This window comes from Pagrus pagrus (assembly GCF_965226575.1).
Source record: "Pagrus pagrus genome assembly, chromosome: 16".
Taxonomy (NCBI): domain Eukaryota; kingdom Metazoa; phylum Chordata; class Actinopteri; order Spariformes; family Sparidae; genus Pagrus; species Pagrus pagrus.
The window spans coordinates 15,614,735-15,637,696 of NC_140200.1; the positions used below are offsets into that span (position 1 = coordinate 15,614,735).

The 22,962-nt window shown below is 43.7% G+C and overlaps 1 protein-coding gene across 6 annotated transcripts in view; it reads left to right on the forward strand.

Moving 5' to 3' along the window:
- The first annotated feature begins 932 nt into the window (after window positions 1-932).
- LOC311272073 (brain-enriched guanylate kinase-associated protein) overlaps window positions 933-22,962 on the forward strand; it is a 28,936-nt gene continuing 6,906 nt past the window's right edge. The window contains exons 1-7 of one of the 6 annotated variants that reach the window (XM_084378186.1): window positions 3,576-3,895; window positions 4,456-4,493; window positions 15,574-15,778; window positions 18,127-18,288; window positions 20,391-20,457; window positions 21,448-21,555; window positions 21,996-22,076. In XM_084378186.1, the coding sequence (XP_084234312.1) occupies window positions 15,681-15,778; window positions 18,127-18,288; window positions 20,391-20,457; window positions 21,448-21,555; window positions 21,996-22,076 (516 nt within the window). In that variant the 5' untranslated portion in view covers window positions 3,576-3,895; window positions 4,456-4,493; window positions 15,574-15,680. Of the gene's footprint in view, window positions 1,306-3,575; window positions 3,896-4,172; window positions 4,494-4,563; window positions 4,915-15,573; window positions 15,779-18,126; window positions 18,289-20,390; window positions 20,458-21,447; window positions 21,556-21,995; window positions 22,077-22,962 lie in introns of those variants that run through there. The other 5 variants (XM_084378182.1, XM_084378183.1, XM_084378185.1 and 2 more) reach the window with 5 other exon arrangements.

Here is a 22,962-nt window from a genome sequence, read left to right on the forward strand (position 1 = left end):
GCAGATGAGCCATGATTCTCCCTGTCTCCCACTTTGGCCTCACGGCATAAGAAGACGTTGTGTTGTTTGTGTGCGATATTAAAAACATATGAAAGTTTTGTTTGACCGACCTAAAAGGATGTCTCCCCAATTCTCTGCATTAAAATTTTAAGTCCTGCCTGTCCTTGCCTGACATAGCGGGGGGTTATCCTGGCACTAAAGGAGGCCATCTGTTCAGCCTAGAGTGAAAAGTATTGGATCCCTTCTAGGTCAGGCTTGCACAATAGTGACACAGGATTGGGGTAGAACTCTCTAAAATTGGAGCTGTCCACTGGACCGTGGATTATCTGCCAGTTGCAGATCCAGAGGAAGAACACATCGGTCCTGCCGATGGACGGGACAAGCAGCAAAGCCTGCTTCCTCTCAAAGCAGGGCCAGCCATCGCCGAAATCTTGGGCCTCCTCGAGAGCTCCCGTGTTTAACGACGATCAGGTCTGGTTGGAAGAGCTGATAGGCCCCTTGTCTAACCAGCCATCCAGCAGCCCGGCCGGCAGCAGGAGCAGCAGTGCGGGCAGCGGCAGTCTGTACAGCTGGAGCTCAGGAGTGACCCGTGTCATCAACAGCTCGATCAAGAAGCAAAGCCAGGAGGCGTTTCAAACTCGACTGAGAGAGGAGAGAAGGCGGGGGAGGCTTGCAGGATGGCCTTCCAGACGGCCTCGTTGTGGAGTTCATCCACAGGAGGAGCAGGGGGGGGACCACAACACGCTCCACGCATGGCCAGAGAGAGGTGGGCTGGATCAGGGGAGGGGCTTCGCTCAGACCAGCACCAACAGTGTGAAGCTGCAGTGGCTGCTGGAGGAAAAGGTCGAAGCCAAACTGAAGTTTTCACAGTTCCTGGATGAAGTGACGTCCAATGTGCTCAACCCAAACAGCCTGCAGGCATTTGGGAAACCGGTTTCTCCCTCCAGCTTCACCACAGCTCAGCCCGAGGAGAAGAATCAAGAGGTGAGACGGCAGACCCCGAGGCCGCCCCACTCGATGGCCCAACAGCAGGGCTGTTTATCCAAGGAGACAACCCAAGAAGAGCAGAGTCCCCTCGACCCAGCACAGAAAACATACCTGGAGACAGACATTGACGCCGTGAGGAAGGATGACGAGGTAAAAGCAGAAACACCACCACAGCCGGAGATAGACGACGAAACCGTGATCCCACCCCCACCACAGTTCTGCCAAGGGTTTGAAATGAAGAGTCCCTTTCCGGAGTTTCATTGCGACTTCCCCAGATACCCATCCAGATCTGCCTCTCTGCCCAGGGGCATCAACATGGTGAGTGATGAAAGTCGTCCCAGTCTTTAATCAAAGCCAGGCCTCGGAACATATGTTATGATTGGAGCGGAGATTGTTTCTCTCAGAGTTTGAAGTGATGTCTGAATAAATCAAGTCTTAGGATGATTGGAGTTCGCTGTTCTAGATTTTTCCGGGGCTTTGCTGCTCTATTACTCAAAGTGTTAAGAGGTGCGGGAAGAAATGGCAAATCAAATTGTTACGAGTTCTTTGTATGGGGTTTTCTTTTGTCGAGGATTTTAACAGCATACAGGGAATAATCTGTGCAGTAGTAACACAAACGAAGATGACAAATTATAAAAGCTTTCTTGTCTTTTGTTTTCACAATCTGCTCATGTTCATGTTTTACAAGAAAAACATAAAAATACACGAAACAAAAATGGTAAACATATGGTCATACACACACACATTCATGCCCTTATCCCCACATAAACTTGCAAACACGATGCTCATGTATATTACTACATACTGAAAGAAAACGTGGTATTATACATAACACATGGCCAACATTAGCCTATAGCTTTTCTTTCATTAGCATTTTTAACTACGCCAAAAAGGAAGGTATGTTTTCACCCGTATCCGTTTGTTGGTGGCTTGGTTGGTTCGTCAGCTGGATTACATAAAAACTACTGAATGGATGTTCATGAAACTTGGATGGAGGATGGGTCTCAGCCCAGAGTAGACCCCATAGACTTTTGGTGCAGATCGGGATAAAGGGACACATCCAGGAACTTTTTCACACTTTCTTTAACATTGTGAGATGGGTGTTTTTCAACATTTTGGTTAATTTCTCAGGGAGTAATGCATGGATCTTGATGGAAAAAATAAGGCTTATTTAGGTGGCTTGTATCTATGAGTGAGTACAAAAGGGGGCTGTTAGCCTTAGCAAAACATTGTCACCTTTTGAAGTTGTTATCTCTTAGCCCATAGCTCCCCATACAGATCCAGCAGACATGGAGTAGCATTATCATCCATTTTGAGTCGTGTTTGTGTCCACCTGATGAATGCGTGTTCAATTAAACTGACTTTTAACTTTGTTTTTGGTCTTTACCAACTGTTTGACCAGCTAGTTACTAACTGTCTAAGCAGGTAGCAATGAAAAACCACGCTGGTGAAATTAAAGATGTGGGCCTGAAACCAAAACAAGCTAAAAGTTACTAAAGCGACGCTGCATAGAGCTGAGGGTGAAAATGATATGTTGGATTTTTATACCAGTGACCACTTTCATATACACATTGTAAGCTGATCTGTCGCTTTTCAAAATCTCCATTTGAAAGATGATAAAAACAAACTGAAACTCGGTGTGTGTTATTCCACTGAACCACACAGACACAGCTCACACTCAGCTGGTCCACATGTTCAGCTGGGTGACGACGATGACGCGTGCACGGGAGCGGCGGTGCTTCATGCTGACCAGTGAGCAGGCTTTTTTTTTTTCATGGGTTCGCTCATTAGCATTCTACCCATCAGCAGCTCCTCCACACAATCTCAACTGAACAATGCAGTCATTTACTGAGTCAGCCCACTCACCAGCATTTATTGCGTGACATCCATCATTTACTCAGCTTGAGACATAACCTTGCTAAAATGGCTGTGGATGCAGAGAACCTGTTTGAAAACCGCTGTCTTTTTCTTCAGGAATAGCAACCGGTGGTTTCCCCCAGACTTTCGAGCAGCCGTGTGCGTGTCACAGGAAGACAGGCCTGAAGGCTCAATTAGCAATTACTGCATCAGAAGCGTGTTTGCAGTCTCAGCATGACATCCATCTCAGTGGTGGATCTTCCTCTGATTTCAAAATGTATTATTTCACTTACTAAAACACATAAAATCAGATTCTTCGGCTCAGACATCCGCCGTGTTTTGTATTCTCCGGACAGTGCGATCGCCCCGAGCTCTCATCTGTAGTCTTCCCGTGCGTCTCTCTGAGCACCAAAACATACTTGACAGATCTCCGAAAGCGGCACCGCTGTCATTTAATAACAAAGGAGAAGATCACATTGCCTTAATTTATTGTCTGATTAAAATTCAGCCTTTGCCGTCACCTTAGCAACTGCTTGAAAAAAGGTGGGTGGTGTGGGGGCTGAGAGGCAGGCATGTGAGCCTGTTGGTGTTCATCTCAGTGCAGCATGCAAGTGTCTATGCCTGTGTGTGTGTGTTGCTACCAAAGTTTCATCTCCTCACACGAGTCCTTGTACTTCTGCGAGCGCAAACGTTCTTCACAGGCACACGGCCTTCTGCTGCACACTCGCGTCGTTAAGCGTCCCCCCGGCGTGTTAAAAGCATGTTTTATTGGCATTCTATCCGTTATGTTTCCCGCTGACCCTGGAGATCAGATAATCTCGTGAACGGGCATTAAAGCCTCCCTCTGACTCCTGGTGCCTACTTACAAGCGTTTTTCGCCGAAACACAGCAGCACGGACGCCACACTCCTCGAGGCCTGCCCCCTCAATCTGAATGAAGAACACTGAGGGGAACATTCTCCAGATGATGCATAATTCATCGCCTTCAGGAAAAAGGGGCAGCAGCAGACGCGTATGAAACGCATTCTCCCTTACAGCCAGGGACTGGAGATGTAAGATTCAACAGATTGAACCACCTGTTCCCCCTACACCTCCCCCTTTCTTCCTCTATCTCTCCCCCTCCTCTTTGTCTCCCCCTCTCTGCGATTCAGCACCTCAACAAGGATATTGACTTGCTGCCAGTAGCCCTCATGGGGGGGCTTGCCATGTATCTGCAGTCTGGCTGCAATGGAGGTTTCCGCTCTCCCTCCCTCCCTCCCTTCGCCCTCCCCTCTCTTTCTCCCCTCACACTCTCCTGGCCATGATGCGATTGTTCTCCTCTCACCTCCGGTAAGCACAGATGTAGACGGCCAGGTGCAGCCTGATGAGCTCACGAGCAGGGGATGGAGCGGTGGAGGGGTGTGGGAGGAGAGGAAGAGGAGAGAGGGGGGAGACCAAACATAAACAAAAACAGAGGGAAACAGAGAGCGTGCCTGCTGAATATGTATGTTTCATTTCTTTTTTTTCCTCTTTTTTCCCTCTCGTCCGATGAGTGCTGCAGCGACGCTCCACTTGGCAGCTCCCGGGCCAGTTTGATGGGTCCCCTCCACTAACATGCTGTCATTTCCTTTAGGTGCCCGATGAAGAGATGATCGACATAGACACCATCAGGTGAGCTTCTCCCTCTCTTTCTCCATCTCTCTCTCTCTCTCTCTCTCTCTCTCTGAGGATATCTTTCAGCGCTCCATCATCACGCCCCCGCGTTCTCCCTGTCTTCTTCCTTTAAGCTCCTTCCCTCCCACTCTTCCTCTCTGTCTTTCCACACTTGCACTAGTCTCTCTCCCTCCGTCCTCCCTGCTGCCGTTGCTGCCGGAGTGGCGTGGTGGCTCTCGTTGGAGGCGCCAGTGGATGGTGGTGGCGGTGGTGGTGGGGTGGTGTGCATGTTGTGGGGTTTCTCTGAGCTTTAAGGGAGAGCTGGGTAAGCCAATCCAGATAGCATATAGAGGGGGGGTTTTCTCCGTTCTCCCGGCGAGGCTCAGGCGGCAGGATTTTATCTCTCGGTCTCCAGGATGAAGCTCTGCGTGAGCGGAAGGTACTGCTTCAGCGTTTGCATCTTTGATTTGGATTACAAAGCTTGCTGTCTGTGTGAATCTGTGCGCCTATGTGCTAATCTGTATGTGATGTGGCTGCGCTCATGCTCTATGCGTGCTGAGGGAAGAGCTGCTTTTCTGATAGTTTGTCAAAGATAAAAGGGTGTTTTTTCTCTCTCTTTGGTTGTATGCAGGGAATCTCTTGGCGAGGAAATTCACTGCAGCATATGTGGCGTTACTGTAAAAGCTTTTTCTCCCAGGGATCGATCATTTTAAATCAGTCTTGAATGTGTTGAGTTAGTAGAAATGTCCATCCGTGACTCTTGTGTATCTGCTTCTGCATGATTCAGACAGTCACCTGTCGGAATGCACCTAAAACACTGATTAATTACTCTGCATGGCAGCACCGGTAGCTCTCGCAGATGATTTCTGTGTTTTTAAACGAGCCTGACAGTCTCAAACGTCCACATAAAGCCGAGGCGATAACTGAGCCGATGCCTTCACATGCCTGCATAAACAGATTTTAATGAGCTCATTACAAAATTACAAGCGCTCACCCACTTTTCTGATTAAAGTTGCATTACACGGGAATTAAAAAGCGGCAAAGCAAACACGACGAGATGCAGGAAAGGACCTGCTCTTTTCTCTCCTCTTCCTACCTCACTGTCCTACAGTCGACACGTTTTAATTGACGCTATTACTAATGAACCATTATTAATCCGGCACAGATGGAAATAGATCTGGAGCGTTCCCTTTTGTGTTCGATTACCGATGGTATTATTACGATTTCAGGCAGATTACAGTTTAAAAGCCGTTTAAGCAGCCGATGAAGGGGTAATTAATCTGACTGGGTGTTTCTCCAGTATCAGACATCAATTGTCCTCACCTCTGTGTCACAGCTTTAATTGAATTATAGCAGCTCTGCCGAGATAAGAGGGGGTACTCCTGCGCCTTTTTTCCTCCTCGCTCATTTCGCTGAATAGGAAACAAGGTCACCTGTGGCCTCTGAAGACGCTGTGATGAGGTGAAACAGAAGGCCGGATCTACCTGAGAGCCCTGACCCTGCGTCTGTATCCCACCAGCCCCACACCTCCACCCCCTCACCTCATCTCCAAGACGCCTTCCAGTCTAAGTGATGAAACGTCCTGAAATCTCTTTCCCTCTCTTGCTCTCGCTCTTTCTCTTTTGCAATTTCTGTCCCTCCCTTGGCCGGGCTCCTGCGACGGGGCCCTGTGGCAGAGATAGAGATGTAAATTTTACATGGACACTGAAGCAGGGAGGCTCTAACCTCTTGGTTGGATGGACAGATTTAAAGTTTTTAAGAGTTTTCAAAGTGTTGTAAGAGTATTCTGTAGAAAATCTATTTAAAGTTGTTTTATTTTAAAAGTGAGATTGACACGACGAGTGACAGCTGCTCCTCCGGGATGACTGACAAGCCCCGAGATTGAATGCTGCTTCTGAAAGAGCGATGAGGAAAACGGCGTCCTTGGGTGGCAAGAAAACAAAAGTTTGACACAGTTTAGTGGTTTTTCAGTGACTTCATCAAACGTTCTTTCAGTGGATGTAAATTTAGAGCAATCCAAAATAAGCATTCTTTGTTTAAACTACCGTCATTTAGCTGAAAAATATGAAACATCTACATCTAATGGCGCCTTTGTTCAAATTGTTGAATATCACCGATTACTGCGATTAAAAAAAACAATTCAGTAGCTGTTCTGAAGCTTTCGATCACATCACATAATCTTCCTCAACAGATGGTGCTTGGCCATTCTTCACAGAAATGTAGATCATTGTAGAAGTTTTGCAGATTGTAGATGTCCTGCCAGCTTTTTTTTAAAGCTGTGTAAATACTAAAAAAAAATCTTATCAGTTATTAGTAGTTGTATCGCCGTATAAAGAGCTTTTGAAGCAGTGACTTTGATTAGAAAATAAGATTATTTTTCATGTGAAAAGGTTATATAAAAGGTTGTTTTTTCAAGATTTTTAAGATCCAATTTGTGCTTTTATTTCAAAAAAGTGTCTGTATTTAAATACTAGACCTTTGTCTATATTTTGTTGAGTTGCATACTTTTTATTTTCAAAAATGTTTACAACACATGTTCAAATCCAGAGAAAGTTACAAGTTTACTCATGTTAACGTTGCGCTTCACTTGGTTGCAGTTGTTACTTCCGGGATAGGGAAGTCATTGTACACTTGCCGTAAGCTATCGTTAGCAAGAAAAGGCACACGCAGAGATTGTGTGTAGGTGTTTAAATTCAGGTCAACTCTCACTAAATTCAGCACTCACCAGAGAGTTCTCTCCTCTGTAATCTGTAAAGTGTGTAAAGTGCATTTCCCCTTCTGCTGTCAACATTACAGTCGTTATTACAGTATATACACCACCGACGATGGAGGTCATCTCTGCAGATCTCTGCTGCAGTCAGGTTGATAAACAGGAGGGATGATAAATCCACTTTCTCATGCCAAAAGTTAAAAGGTAATCTCAGAGCTCTCCTCCCGTCAGAGCTGGGTTATTTGTTTAGTATTTGTAATGTCATAATATTATAATATATATCTTTTTCTTTGTGTCCGAGGTACAAAAGGGGAAATCAATAACATCAAAAGTTACAGTGATTTCCTTGAGTTTTGAGATGAAATTGCGAGGCAACCAGCAGAGCTGCTTTATAGGTGCTGGCAGGCAGATTTTGTAACCTTTGTACAGAGCTATGCTAGCTGTTTCCCATTGTTCCCAGCCTTTATGATAAGCTAAACTAACTAGCTTCCAGCACTGCCTGGATGAGCATTTCCCAAAATGTCAAATAATCTTTTAATTTCAACTTAAAGGGAAAATGTGGAACTCCTGTGTTGTGCTGGAAGCCGGTCCTTAGTTTACACTGGCGGACTCCACTTCTAAGCTAACATTAGCTGCTGTTGCTGTCTGTTGGTGAAAAGAGGCACTGAGACGAGGCACTCGAAAACGAGCATGAAGGCACATCCTTTTGGACTGTTGTGGAAAATCCAACCCGAGTCCTTCACAATGAAATCCTTAAAAACCTTTAAAAAAATCATCCACAGGCTTAAAGACGACCGAAACAGATGGTGAAGGTCTCATTTTTCACATCACGCTACAATCCGCTCACATACGGCCAATAAAACATTGATTAATGCATGTAAACTTCCACAAAGAGCTCCTTTAACTTAATTTCTTTTCTTTACCTGTTATAACTATATAATATTAATCAGATCAGCCATCGCCTCACCCCAGATGAATTAGTCCACAACTTCATCCATAATAAAAGTGATTCAGCAGACAAATGACTTTATCATGGATGAAGTTGTGGATTAGAAGAGCAGCAGCAGACATATGTAATAAAGTAGTGTGGGAGAGAGGCTGGTCTGAAGAGGATGGAGGTTAGTTTTGATCAGTTTAAGTGGACAGTGTTGCTCTAACAGACTAATGCTCTCTTCTATCCTCTGTGGTCTGAACAGTCGGCCTCTCTCACCCACTCTGCGTCTGGGTCTCTCTCTCCCGCGGAGCACTGACAGCTCCTCTGAGGGTCATTAAGTGTGTCCTATCATCTCAACCACATTATTCGTCCTCCCCTTTGCCCTCTTTAGCACCAGCGGGCAGATCGTACAGGTCATATTTTTATTCCTTGTGACGATGAAGCAGTCGGCTACGTAAATGGCTGAATGGCATCGCTGCGTGTGAGAGCTGCCATGAATCAATTTTTTGACAATTTGATTTGAACTGAATATTAACATAGTAATTTAAAGTGTAAGTCAGCTCCTTTCTGAAATAAGAGTGCATGAGTCACAACTTTATTGAAATGTAAAGGGGTGAACAGCAGCCACTGTGGCTTTAAGACTATGTTCAGACTTCAGGTAAAACTTTAAGGCAGATTGTCCGCACAAGTGATCAGAAAATCACCAACCTACCTGCATGGGTTACTGGGGTACGTACGCCGGTGACGTGGCTTTCCAATGTAGATCATGAGAAATATTGATCCATGTTGTCTCCATACCACTTTGCTAATAACAGCAGTGGACTCCGCACAGCTGCTCTGATAAACTTTTGTTAACTTATCGTCATTGTTGTGTGTCGTGCTGCAAGTGACAGTAGCTAACATTAGCCACAATAAGCTAATGGTCACACCACACCAGATAAGTCTGTAGCAGCAAAACTCCTGCGTGTAGTCGTGAGACTAAAAAATTGTATTTCCTCTTTCCTCCTTTTGCCATGAAATTGGATCTTGTCATTTTTTAACACTTTGGGTTTGTCTGAAATTACACAAAACAACAAAAATATAAAATGATATAGTTACTGTACTAGAGGAAAAGTTAGACATTTTCTGAGATATGCTTTCTCACTGACAGTTAGATGGAAAGTTGCTAGGTTGGCCTATGCTAACGTTAAGCCCCATAAAACCACAACATGTCGGTTTTCGTACGGGTTAAACAAACAAGATATAACCTGTTAATTAGTCATCTTAAGAGGCGCTGGTAAGGGGAATTCAATTACTTTCAGAAAGAGACAGACCAGCTGCTTCTGGTCTATGCTAAGCTAAGCTAACAAGCGGCTGGCTGTGGCCTTAAATTAAGCAGACAGATATGAGACGTATCCTTCATTTTGCCCGAGCATCAACCACCTGAATGTGAATTTACAGTGTCCTTCCTTACGATGAGTATGAAACTGTGAAAGAGGTTTAAACACAATAAATTAAAGTTTTCTCTCCGATTTCTGCTGCTTGTTTTCGAGCGATGATCCTCGCCGGAGGTCACCGATTATGCACTGCATAATTTTCTTTTTTTTTATATGCCACCACATTAACGGCACTCCGCTGGAAAGCTGTTAGTGCTATATTGCTTTCTATATTTTCTCAGTATAGTGTCTTTTTTGTGTAAAAGCTCCATTCATGCATCCCTGAGTTGAGGCTTTTTAGGTGCCTCTTGAGAGTTATGGATGGACCAGTAAGTACATCTGAGCCGCCCGCTATATGTGTACGAGAGCGTGAGGCAAATGCTTGTGGACACACACACTCGCACACACGGAAACACACAGAGCACAGAGCAGTGCACTGCAGGCTAGCAGATTTGCAGAGGTGGCTCCTTTGTTGTGTCTAATCACTACCTGTCCATTCGAGCTCCACTTGTAAACAATATGTTGTGATGGTGGGCGGTGTGCCGGGTACGTGTGTGCATGTGTGTGTGTGTCGACGTATCTGTGTTTGTGTCTGTTCTATTTTTAATGAGCTGAACCCCTTTGAAAGCTGCTTGCGCTTCTCCGTCCCTTCCCCTTTTTTTGGTCGTGGCTGAGAAGACGGCAAATACTGCTGTTATTTTTATATAAAAACAAAGAGCCAGAAGCCACAATATCTGGAAGCTATTTTAGGCAACTGAAACACAAGGAGACAGAATGAAAGACAGTAGGCAGGATTGTTTTTACTCTTAACGTTATAGAGAGGTTTAAATGCTAAAGCAATTCAGAGTCACTGAGTTTAAACGCGGTAAATCACAGGGAAACTTTCCACTCTCGAGTTTCTAATTGAGTGAGAGGTTTCGGTGTAAGTGTGTGGATTCTGGGTCGGAAGAAACTCGATGTCTCGGTGGTTTTGTTAGGACAGCTCTCAGATGGATTCACTGGCACCGTAACATGATTTTCCTGTCTTGAGGCTGATGCTGTTTTTGTAGGACAGAGTGTTCGTGTGTTTGATGTGCTGTGTCGGTAGGCGTGTGTGAGTGCATGTTGGTGCTCCCATGGCTTTGAGGTTGGCTCGATTGAACTCCAAACTTTATTTACGTATTTATTACCTCCGCCACAGAGGTTATGTGTCCTCCCGTGTCCGTTTGTTGGTTGGTTTGTCAGCAGGATTACACAAAAACTACCAACCAGATTTCCATGAAACTTGGATGTAGGATAGGTCTCAGCCCGGAATAGACCCCATTATCTTTTTGTGTGAGTCCGGATGAAGGGACGGATCCAGGGTTTTTTTCTCACTTTCTTGAATTAACATTGCTTTTGCAAGCATGGATCTTGATGAAAAGAATCAGGTGTAGGTGGGTGTACTGACTGAGTGCTGGATGAGGACCAAATAAAAATCTGGATATAGAAGATTTAAATATGTTTGGTTTGATTTCGGATTATCTTGATTGAATTACTCTCTATCGGCCGCACAATGTGTAAACTATGCGAACGATCCACGTAATTTTACACCCGGGACGTCAATTTTTTCTGGCTTCATGTGCCACAGAGCAGCTTTCAGAGGAATGATAAAACTAGGCTAGCTGTTTGCTCTTGTTTTAGTCTTTATGCTAAGCTAAGCAACCGGCTGGTGCGTGTAGCTTTATATTTGCTGTGCAGACATGAGACTGGTCTCGGCCTTTTCATTCAACTTTTGGTGAAGAATTCTCTAAATGTTAAACTTGTTCATGTTTACCAAAACTCCTCACCTCTGAACAAAAATCCTTTAGATTTTTTTTAAAGCGGTGCCATTTTCATTCAAAGCCCAACACCTCCATTTGGTGCATTCACACCTGAGTGTCTCTTTTCTTGTTAGGACAGAGGGGTAGGGCAAAGTGTTAGGGCTACATGGCCCTCCCAACAGAGGGTTTTCAGAGGCACACATTGTTGGGCGCACCCAAAATTAAATAAATAACTTGGTACCGCTTTTCTAACATCGGTGCAGACTGGCAGCGTAGGAGCACAGGTTACTGATATTTGCCTATAAAGTCACTGCTAGTGGCCAGGTCATGTGGTAGTTTTCTTCTTTATTTGATGACTTGATTGATAGGGTGAAAGTGTGAGCATCCATGCTTCGGCATCGTGATGGCAGTAACACACAAGAAATCACCACAGCTGAAGGAAGCATACTGGAAATGTCCTGTGATATCTGTTTACATAAATGTCACTAATGAAAAATGGGGAATTTGTGATTCTGTAATTCTCCGGGGGAAAGGTGGCACTAGAGAACGAGGCGTAGGTATAAAAAAATCAAAATGGCATTGAGCCAAAATGTCTAAATGTGCCGATTTCCAGCCGAACAGAGCTGTGTATATTTTTGTGTTTGTTTCGCAGCTCAGATAGCCTCCATCACCTCTTCCGCTCATCCTAAAAATCCTCCCGGGATGGTTGTCGTGATTACACACCCCCCCTGCGCCGAGTGCCATCAGCAGCACACGAAATCCGTTCAACGGGTCATTATCCCCTGCTGCTGCTAATGATGTTGGTAGTTGGTGTGTAACTCCTTAGGTGTCTGCTTCCCGAGTTAATCAGTGCCGGACAGAGAAGCAGCGGAGACATAAAGCCCACGTACGCTCACAGAATAGTATTTGAGAGTTGATGTGTTTTTCTCTGAGTCATACTGTACATGTCACTGCCTGAGCTGAGTGACTGTTGCAGGTTGGCTACCTTGTTAATCTGAAAGCATGCAGGACAGAAAGAGCGTCTTCTTCCCCTTCTTTCTCTCCTGCTGCTGCGGCTGCTGCTGGATGAGTCAGCCACTCGGGTTCCCCTTCTCTGATGCCGAGGTCTGGGCCTGTGATGAGGGCTTTTCCTGAGAGCCAATCTATCTGCAAGGTAGATGTGATCAGGAAGGCAGAATGGGCGAAACGGATAGACAGAACAGACGGAGGAGGAGGAGAGGAAGAAACGAGTGAAATTATGATTTTCAGTGGAGACTTCACACCCACTCTCTTTGCTTTTCTTCTCTAATTTAATGATGGCTTCTCCCTCTTTCTTGTCTTTGGCCAAATTGCAACTACTCTGCTTCCTGCTTTTCCCTCTTCTCCATTCCCCAACTTTAATGTCCTCCGCCTCCTCTTCCACCTCCCCTTCCTCTTCTTTTCAATGCTCCGAGTTCCTCTCAAATGTCAGCATGGCACGAGTGGGTGGCAGGCAGCAGCGCCATCTGAACGAGCCCCGTCCATGTTTTTTTTTTTTTTTGCTGCAGTGTGAGGATCGCCTAAAAAGAAAAAGAAAAAGAAAAAAGAAGAAGCGAGCGAGTGAATGAGCGAGGGAGCGAGAGTGGTTGTGCGTCGGCGGCTTCACAGCGGACACCTGATGTGGCGCGAGATGTGTCGCTGACAGCCGTCCATTTTTGACTTTCATGGCGGAGCGTGTTGATTTATTTCAACCCTTGGAGAAAGGGGTTGAATGGGCAGAGCTGATGCCGCAGCACACAAACACACACACACACAAACACACACACACACACACACACACAAACACACACACAACACACAGGTACGCTTTCATGCACAAGTGCACAGATGTACGCACCCTCAACTCACAAACCGACAGCGTCATGCGTCCACAAAGACATCTTCACGCCCACCAAATTTTACACACATACACACACACACACACACACATCCAGAGCCGGTGTGCTATGACTCAGAGGGGAGCAGCTGGAGTGAAGGCTCCAGTGGCGGCAGTGAGCTGTCACCATCTGGAGGAGTACATGTCTCCCTGCCTCCTCAGCCAGCAGCATAAATCACCTCCCAACAACTGGGTGTCAGAGGATCAACATGTTTCTCTGTGACATCTGTTTTTTTTTTTTTATTCACGTGAATGTACCGTATCCATGGATACAGCATCCCAAACGTGATGCTCTCCTCGGCTAAATCCTACTGCAGCCTGTCATTGTTTCCTGTCCGGGCGGACGGTCCGGCACTGGATCAGAGGAGCTTTGATCAAGCTTTGACGGGCCTTCTCATCTAATAACCCGCACCATTTGTCTGCCGTTTGACAGCTGCACCTGTGCTCAGGACGCCGTGGAGACACGTGGGGCGGAGGGGACGGTAGAAATGTTTGGAAAGTGTATCGGCCTTGTCAAACTCTTCTCCTGTGGACTGGGTGGATGTGTCAGATCATGTCCTGCGTGTTTGGACACATAGGCGATGAAGACGTCGGGTCTGTGAGAAAGGCTCAGAGGGATGTTTGTTTTTACTGAGAAGTCTGATGTCAGCTTGTCACAAAGGCCTTTCATCAACAAAGCAGGTTTGTGACCAATGAGAGCACAAATACAGGCACGAAAGCAACAAGGAATATTTTATTTTCTTCTTAAGGGGCCTGAAAATCTATTTTCAGTGGGATTCTACATGAAAACCAACATTTCCTGCTAAATTAAGAAAACCTTTAGTCATTTCACACGAGGGATTTCTGTATTTCTTTGTCTCTGTGCCCTGGACTGGTGGCTCAGATGGAGAAAGCTGATGTCGTGTTTCAATCAGAAACGTGGCGACAGTTGAGGGGTTGTTTGGTTGTTTTGAGACCACTGATCAAACGAGCCTGAAGAAGAATAAATAACACCTACAGATGTTTGTTTGTTATACAGAAATACTTTTCAAGGGCTTTAAAGGGTACGTTCACCCAAAATTATCATTGTCATTATCTACTCCTCATGCTGATTGAAAGTGGGGTGAATTTTTGTAGCCCACAAAAACATTTATCTTAATACTTGAGCTATGATATTTTAACTAATCATCATCTAACAACATTTTTTTTGTGAGAAATGAACATTAGATATGGTGATGTGTGATTCTCTGGTTTAAGTTGTGAGGAAGTCAGATGAGAGTCAGCTGGATGGTCACCCTCTGATGTAACAAAGGGCCATTGTGCTGAGGAAGACATGATCAATACTTGAATCTTCTCACGAGGTCTGAAACTACTCGGTTATTTCCTGATGGTATATGAGTCGAGATGTTCTGAGAGCTTGCTTACACTTTTAGCTTAGCAACTAAAGTCGAGATTTTGGCTCCAAAAAGGTTGTAAATTATGGGTTTATTTAAAAAAAAATCAATTTTGCATCTCAACGCTTTTGGAGACTTGGCTGAACAAGCTGTTTGGAGCCATTTTATGTTTTATTTTATTTTTTTTTCAGTTATTATTACATTTTAAAACAAGTCCCCATCAGTTGATTAGAAAAATGCTGCAGCGTTGTTTTGCTGTGAATCTCCAAAAAGGTTTTGTGGACGACAAAACACTTTTCCTTTCCATCAGCTTGGAAGTGACTAGATAATGGCTACATTTTAATTTTTGGGTGAACCTATCCTTTAATAGGCGTTTATCCCAATTTCCCTAAATGTTTAATACATGAAAACCCTGATATAAGGAAAAATAACAAATAAGCTGTTTGTAAGGGTGTAATATTATCTTTAACCAAAACAAATTCAACAAAGGTGGAAGCTTTGAAACACATCCCGCCTCTCTTTCTATAGATTCGTCCTCGTATGACTGTTGAACTTTGCTGTAAAACAGAAAGACGCCTCTTGCTCTTTAAGTCTGAAGCACTGAGACCAAAACTTGACATTTACCACAGATGTCTCAGATACTTTCATTTTCCGCTTCCAGTGTATCTTCACAGGAAACAACACAGTGTGACGTTGTGAGGAAAATGTGCACGAAGAAAACTAAAATTAGCCTCAAAGCTACATCGCCAAGGGGGCTTTTTAACCTTTTAAGAGCTGCTAACCTTCAAAATGATCTGTTACTGTGAATTTAGTGCAGCGTTTAATGCTGTTTCAGCTCTTCTTTTCCTGCCAAGTCCAAAACTGTGGGGAATTATGCCGTTATAATGACTATCATTGCAGAATATATTTCGACTTTGTCCTTCAGACAGGATCCCTGGTTGAACCGTAGTTACTAACAGTTGCCAACTTGTGTGTTTGCTTTGTTTGGCAGGGTCAACACAGGTAGAGCACTCGGTAACTCTTCAGGCCAGACTTAGCTGGTCTCCTTTGGGAAACTAACACACATGAAGGCTCCCTGTGGTCAACCCCTATAAACACATGAGAGGGAAGGAACACAGACAAACCATGAAAAAGATATACATTGGCAAAACCGCCTTAAAAGTCCCCCGAAATGGCGGCAAACATCCGAAAAAGAGGTAAGAGTTAAACCCTCAGACGCCATCTCTCCATCCGTCCTCGTTTTTACCTGTTTGTCCGCTCATCCGCCCACGAGGTGTCTCCTCTCGTCCACCCAGCGGTGCTACGGCAACCTCATCCCGCCTCTACGAGCCCAGAAGTCATGCTGCCTCGTCATCTCATCTCACCGGAATGAAAGCACTCATTATGTCTGACTCAGCTCCCGTTCACACAGGAGGTCACTAATGGGGGATTTTTTTCATCCCTGGAGCTACTTCACGTAAACTCATCCTATATCAAACAGCAAACACCTGTATTCCCCTGTGAATGCCCGCCACTAAAAGAGAAGCGGTAGGTGGGGGCTGCTGGGTAATGCAGCACTGAAATGCCAGCCAGTCAGTTGAGACATTCATTGAATCACTGTGGGCAGGTATTGTTTTACTCGCTGACCTGGTTGTACAGTAGATGCTGCAGCTTTCCACGTAAGTCGTCGCAGTCACCTGAAAAACAGACTCCAGATCTGGGATGAAAATATCATTTCTAGTTTAACCTTTACAGAGAAAAGTACTTCCTTATTTAACATTTATCCAATTCCAGGACTGTCGTTAGTGGTGTTTTATTTATTTGTATAAACATTTCATTAAAACACTTCCTTTTATAGGTCCCGAAATTTCATGGCAACAGCATATTTGAAATTACGCTGAAATTACCACAATAAATACCTCAATATTGATTGAAAATTTTCCAACAAGCCGTTAATAAATATCTGATCATTTCTTTAATGCATTTCCAGGAAACTTCTGTCTAACTTCCCCTCAGCAGGCCACTAAATAGTTTCTGTACATACTTTCTGTACTTAAGCGGGCATGATCAGCAGATGTTAGCCATAAATTAGTTGAAAATTAAGCTTCAACAACACACTTCAATTCTTTGGCCTGCTGAGAGGAAGTTCGATAGAAACGATTGGAAATTAAAATGATATGGTCAGCAGTAGTTAGACAGAAACCAGTTGGATGTTTCCTGGTACTATATCAAGAATATTTTCCTTCCCTTCAGTGTTTTATATAGGCTCTTGTGCATGTAAAAGAGACTAAAACAGAGCATTAAAACATGTAAACCTCTTCTAGCAGCAACCCAAAATAAAATTATGAACCTGAAAATGAGAATAATATGTCTCCTTTAAGAGCCCTTCATCATTTTTGCACTTCCTGTTCCTTGTCTCAAAGTCAGTGGATTTTTCGAATGGGTTTTTGTTTAAATGCCTTCGCTCAAGAGATTTTCATAAAATACATCAGTGACCCTACTCCTCAATGTTGGAGCGTTCATGTGTTTGCAATGAATAATCCAGCTAAAGTGAAAATGTAGACATAATTACACAAATGGCTAGACTTGTGATATTTAATAGTCTTACCATCTGTAGAAGGTGCCGACTGACCCGCTCTACCTTTCATCCCACTGATGACGCATTTTAATGAGCAGGAAACTGGATGATACCTGGAAGCATTCAAAGAAACCTGTTTTTATTTCTGTCTCTCTCAGCCCCCACCCTTCTGCATCTATGATCTTGTTAAAAGAGACAAAGAGAGGAAGCGAAAAGAGCGACGTGGTCACATCTCCATTCTCTCTCCACTATCTGTTATCCGGCTGCAGATAGAGTCATTACCCTTCTTCCTCCATCTGTCCGTCAATACAGGGTCCATTAAGCCCAGCCGTGCACGCTCAGATCCATCACGGCAACAGACATTTCCTCTTTTCCCACTCACACTTGCCCTTTTATTAGATTGAAGCCCAGGTAATGCACATACTCTGAAAATAGTCATCATTGTGCTGTCTGGCTGAATTACATGTGGGGGGTATCGCTGTTCTGTAAATCTGAGCCTTCACAGTCTATTCATATGATGTATTAGAGTTCATTGGCTCATATTTCATCACAGATTACACCCTCTCTCTTATTTTCTATTCGGTGGGACCAATCTCACTGATGATTGGGTTTCTGGGATGTGCTGCAGCGCTTTAATGCTGAAAAAGAGATCTCATGCTCAGAGATCAAATGACGTAAAACTTATTAAAAGAAAAAAAAGCTCTGTGTCCTCACTTACCCCTGCCTGGATTTCTTAATTAGAGATCTGTGTTTTGGTCTCATGTTTTCTTCATACAAAGCACTTCTCTCACACAACTTCTCCGCTTTTATCACTCTCTCATGACGTTCTTATCACCACTGCATGGGCATTCAGGGGTGCATTACAAAGATATGTAGTCCATTTAGACACACATATACACCCGAGTTACAAGCTCGTTTGCTCCCCCACATGCCCCGAACACAATCATCTGCTGTACTGTGTGTGTTTGTGTGTGTGTGTGTGTGCAGCTCACTGCTGGAGCAGAAGGAGGACTTAAGGAAGAGGCTTTCCTACACGACACATAAGCTGGAGCTGCTGCAGAGCGAGTTCGACTCCACGCGGCAGTACCTGGAGACGGAGCTACGCCGGGCACAGGAGGAGCTGGACAAGTTCACTGATAAACTGCGCAGGTACGACAACACACTGTAACACAGAAGTGGAAGAAGTGCTCAGATCTTGTAATAGTAGAAGTACTTACGCCGCAGTACTCCATTCCAAGTAAAAGTCTTGAGTTTAAAGTTCACAGGCTGATAAAGAACCAAGAGCGAGCTTTATTAAATAAAGATGAAAAAAACAGAGTCTGTGAAATCCAAGAAGAGGCAACAACACAAGGCAGACGAAGGCAAAGAACAAAACCGGAGAAATACAGGAAATAAAAGCAAGACAAAGTACAAACCAAAATAAAGTACAAATCAAAAGCAAAGTACAAAGCAGGTAAAACGCGAGGAAGAAAAGCCAGAAAGACATGATGGGGAGATGAAACCGGGAGACACAGGGACAGAGAGGAACAGGACGGGAAACTGAACAGACGAACTGACAAAGACACTGCAAAGCACACAGACTATATACACAAGGGCTGATTAACTAATAGGACACAGGTGAACACAGAAAAAAAGGGCAGGAAGCCTCACTAAGGGAGGAAATGGAAAGTAACTTCAAAATAAAACGTTTGAAAGTTAACAAAAAACGTTCAGAAAAATGTACTGATTTGAAAAAAAAAATATGGATTTGTATTTAGCTTAGCAAGTACTGAACTTTGAAACCTGTTAAAAGTCAGCGGCCTGTCCGGCTTGTTCGTCAAGCTGTTTGACGGACAGCTGATTTGAGCAGATATGAGCTTATGCCCGCCCTAGAGCCCACAACAGCCAATGGGTGATTGTGCAGACAAGTGACCCACTCTCTCTTCTTTTAGAGTGATATTGTTATCTAATTTAAACCTGGACCATGAAACACTGTATGATGTGGACAAATAAGTACATAATTCAGTGTGTTTGAACTCCAGTAGATAAATGCCATAGCACTTACAGTGCTTCTGACAGCTTGGTGAAAAATTGGCTTATAACCTTTCAAAGGAGCCCAAAACCATGCCTGTACTCCAAGTGGTTCAACAACAGCTTTAAATGTACTTTGGGCCGGACTGGGATAGGCATTTAAGGATAATTTCACATACATTTCCAGGACTAAAGACTGTAAAGGAAACTATAAATTCCCACTGTGGACATTAATGGGTTAAAGAATAATTTCACTCCTAATACATGGTCAGATTCATGATGGACCGCAAAGTGAATCTGACGAGCTGTTGAACCAAAAATATAGTCTTTTTTTTCAATACATTCTTCTTCCTGATCAAAACCTGGTATCTACATTACCCACAATGCAACCCTTGACCTCATAGTACCTAGTTTTAATTAGTATAAGAAACCTGAGCACAGCAGGAAAAACATCTACAGACAGGGGACATATTAACAAATAGTTCGGTCACGCATGTGAGTTTACAGTTTGAAATTAAAATTAATCCAGTGGGATGAGATATTGAAGTTATTAATGCTTCGTTTTTCACTCTATTCACGTGATACGAAGCGCTGCACTGCACTTTCAGTGTTTACCCACGAGTACCTAAGTTAGCCGGTCTTGTGTTCTGGTCCAGTGAGCAGCAGCTTTAATGTGAGGAGAGATATAATAGACAACATGTAACTATTCACTTGCTGCTAATAAGGACCAGCTGACTTTTTCTCATAGAATGAGATTGTATGAAACGTGCGGCTCGTGATAAACATCATCTCATTCATCAAGCACAGGATGGTTTCCCTGTCAAACTAAAATAAACATTTAATTAGTACTAAATGTATGAAGCTCTCTGCAGGAAAGCCTCCATGTAGATTTTACGGGTTAGGGTTAGTAACTGTTGTCCGAGCCAAATTCCCTGGAATTTAACTTCAGTACCATGACTGTAAGTCAAAGAAAAAGTTTGGGGAAAAAGTTTGGGGTCCCCTGCCTTATACAGTATCTCTGTGCCTTCTGGATCACAAATCATAGACTAAAACATTCCCTAAATCATCATATCAGTGCGGTGAAATGTGAAAACAGCTCACAAGTGCGCTTCAGCTCTGACTTGTAAACTGCTGAGCTTGCCGATATGCTTATTTCCAGTTTGGAGAGGTCTCTGGCTGCTACTACTACTGTACTACTGTATTATCTGCAAGTGAGCAATGCTGTTTATTGTGTTGTTTAGAATACAAAGCAGCTACTCAGCACTGCAGAGGATCAACCAAGATCTGGAGGAAAAGATCCACAGAGATGTAAGTGTTTAAGCCTCTGCGTGTGTGCGTGTGTGCGTGTGTGTGTGTGTGTGTGTACATGAATTCCCATGCTTGTGGTTAAGTACCTGCAGACAACGAAGAAAGAGAAGCACATAAGCAAGTCATGAGGTTTAGACGTGCTACAGAACACTCAGAGAGCCAATTTGAATATGAATATGCCCCGCTGTTGGTACCACTGACGTTAATTATGGCCTATTACAATTGGTTGTCCTCCCTCCAATGGCGGAGTGATAGCAAACCCATTGTTCCTCAGTGCACCGCACCTCACTTCATTTGTCAGACGTTGCTTGTGCCGGTGGAAAGATACAATTAACTAGCCTGCCCGAGAACACTGTATGACAATCAGGTGTCTCTGCTGCTGAATAGACAGCTGGAAACGCTCAGCGAATGGGTTTGTTACAGCACAAGATGATAATCATCACGGCCGTCATCGTCGTCGTGATTATAATGCTCCTGCAGTGAGATACTTGGTTAATAAGGAGCTGAGGGTCAACCGTCTTTTTGTGGGAATAAAGACTGTGTTAAAATATTTTTTACAATAACGACCAGCAGCTTTTCTCCCCCCCTTCATCAGCTGTAACTGATTCATCTCACGTCTCTCCTCCTCAAGGGTGAGAGAGGTGCTGAGTAAGTCTCTATGTAATCGTAAAGCTTGTTTACTCCGGAGGTGCCACAAACCCATCTGATCCCGTGGCCCTCCACAACTATAGGGAATGTAATTACAAGACAGGTAAACACAGTGATAGACTTTGAGTGCGGTTCCGCTCAGGAAAAGTCGGGAAAGAGAGAAGACAGAACCTTTTTACTCGTGTGTGTTATTGTTGCGTGTTATGTTACATCCTGTTTCATTTGGACGTAAAACAAAAGTATTCAAGCGAAACATCACAGATCAATGTGATCATTGAAGTGTTTATAAGTGTAGTCTTCTCCCCGTGCTGTTCATTTCTAAAACTGCTCTCTTGGCGTCAGTCTCAGCACCATGACGACGAGAAGAGAGCGTTGAGCAGAGAGATCATCGTTCTCAACAACCACCTGATGGAGGCGAAGCTCACCATCGAGAAACTGCAAGAAGACAATGTAAGAGCTTCTTTATAGTTTCATCTCTAGAGGATGAAGTCTCGCTCATTAGCTTCACTTTGTTTAGTGTCTGTGGCAGTACATTCCTGCCTTGAACCAAAACAATCGGCTTAATTTGTAACTAAGTAGACATTTTCCTCTTTATAAGTTTTTGTTTCCTCCACCTGGACGTACCTGTCTGTCCTACATGTAGATAATCGAGAGAAAATAGGAATCAATCTAATTACCTCAGGAACTTGTTTTGCCAGGCTTGACTAAGGTTGTCATAATAAAACTCATCAAATAGAAGCTTTTAAAAACACTTTAGCTCTTATTAATTTAGTAAGTGAAGTAAGTTTTATGGGGTTGGAGTTAAGTCAGACCTAACCTGTGGAGATGTTAAAAAAACTCACAAATGTTATGTCTCGTCTTCCATTTGTGGTGATGTTGTGGCTCCATAGGACCTGTACAGGAAGGACTGTAACCTGGCTGCTCAGCTCCTGCACTGCAACAAGTCTCTGTACATGGCTCAGCTCTCTGAGGTGAGCGCCACACTCACTTTCACATACTCGCAATCAAGCTCAAATTTATATTTGAAAATTCAGCTTTTCTAAATACTTTTGATCCAGTTTCAGCAATTTTATTAAGATTTCAATCAAATCTATCCATCTGAGCTCAACGCACTGCAGCTTCAGAAAACACATGCAAGTAGAAGCAAACTTGAATGGCACTCAGTAGAGTGTATACCTCCACCAAGACCCAACAGTCCCCTTTAATTCAATCAAGCCAAATCCGATATCAGATAAAACAGATTCAAATCTGCTAGATCCAAATTTTTATTAGGATCCACATCAAATTGTACTCACTTATCGATACCGGCCTCCTATATTCACCAGATTTTTTCTTCAATATCCGCACACTATACCTGAGAAATGAATGAAAATGTCAAAAACACACTGCCTTGTTATTTAAAAAAAGTGAGGAAAAAATCCTGGCTCCAGACCCATCCTCCCTCCAAGTTTTGTCGAAATCTGTTCAGCAGTTTTTGTGTAATCCTGCTGACAAACCAGCCAACAAACAAACAAACAAACAGACATGAGTGAAAACATAACCTCCTTGGCGGAGGTAATTAAGGAAAACGTCTTAGAAAACACGGCCAAATACAGAAAATGCTGCGAGATGACAAACAACAACAGAAACTATTTCCAGGGGGACACTTAAAAGTGATAAACACAGCTGGGACATGCTTGTTGCTGCCACGTTAGTGACTCACAAATTTATCAAAGATATCAGATATCGGTAATTGGTGTTGGAAAATGAAATGAAATTGTACATTTTTTTGGTTGAAGAAGATTAGGCTGGTTATACAAGCACCACAGCGGTGCAAGGCTATCAGGAAATTGTGTGAATGAAAAGAGGGTACTCCTG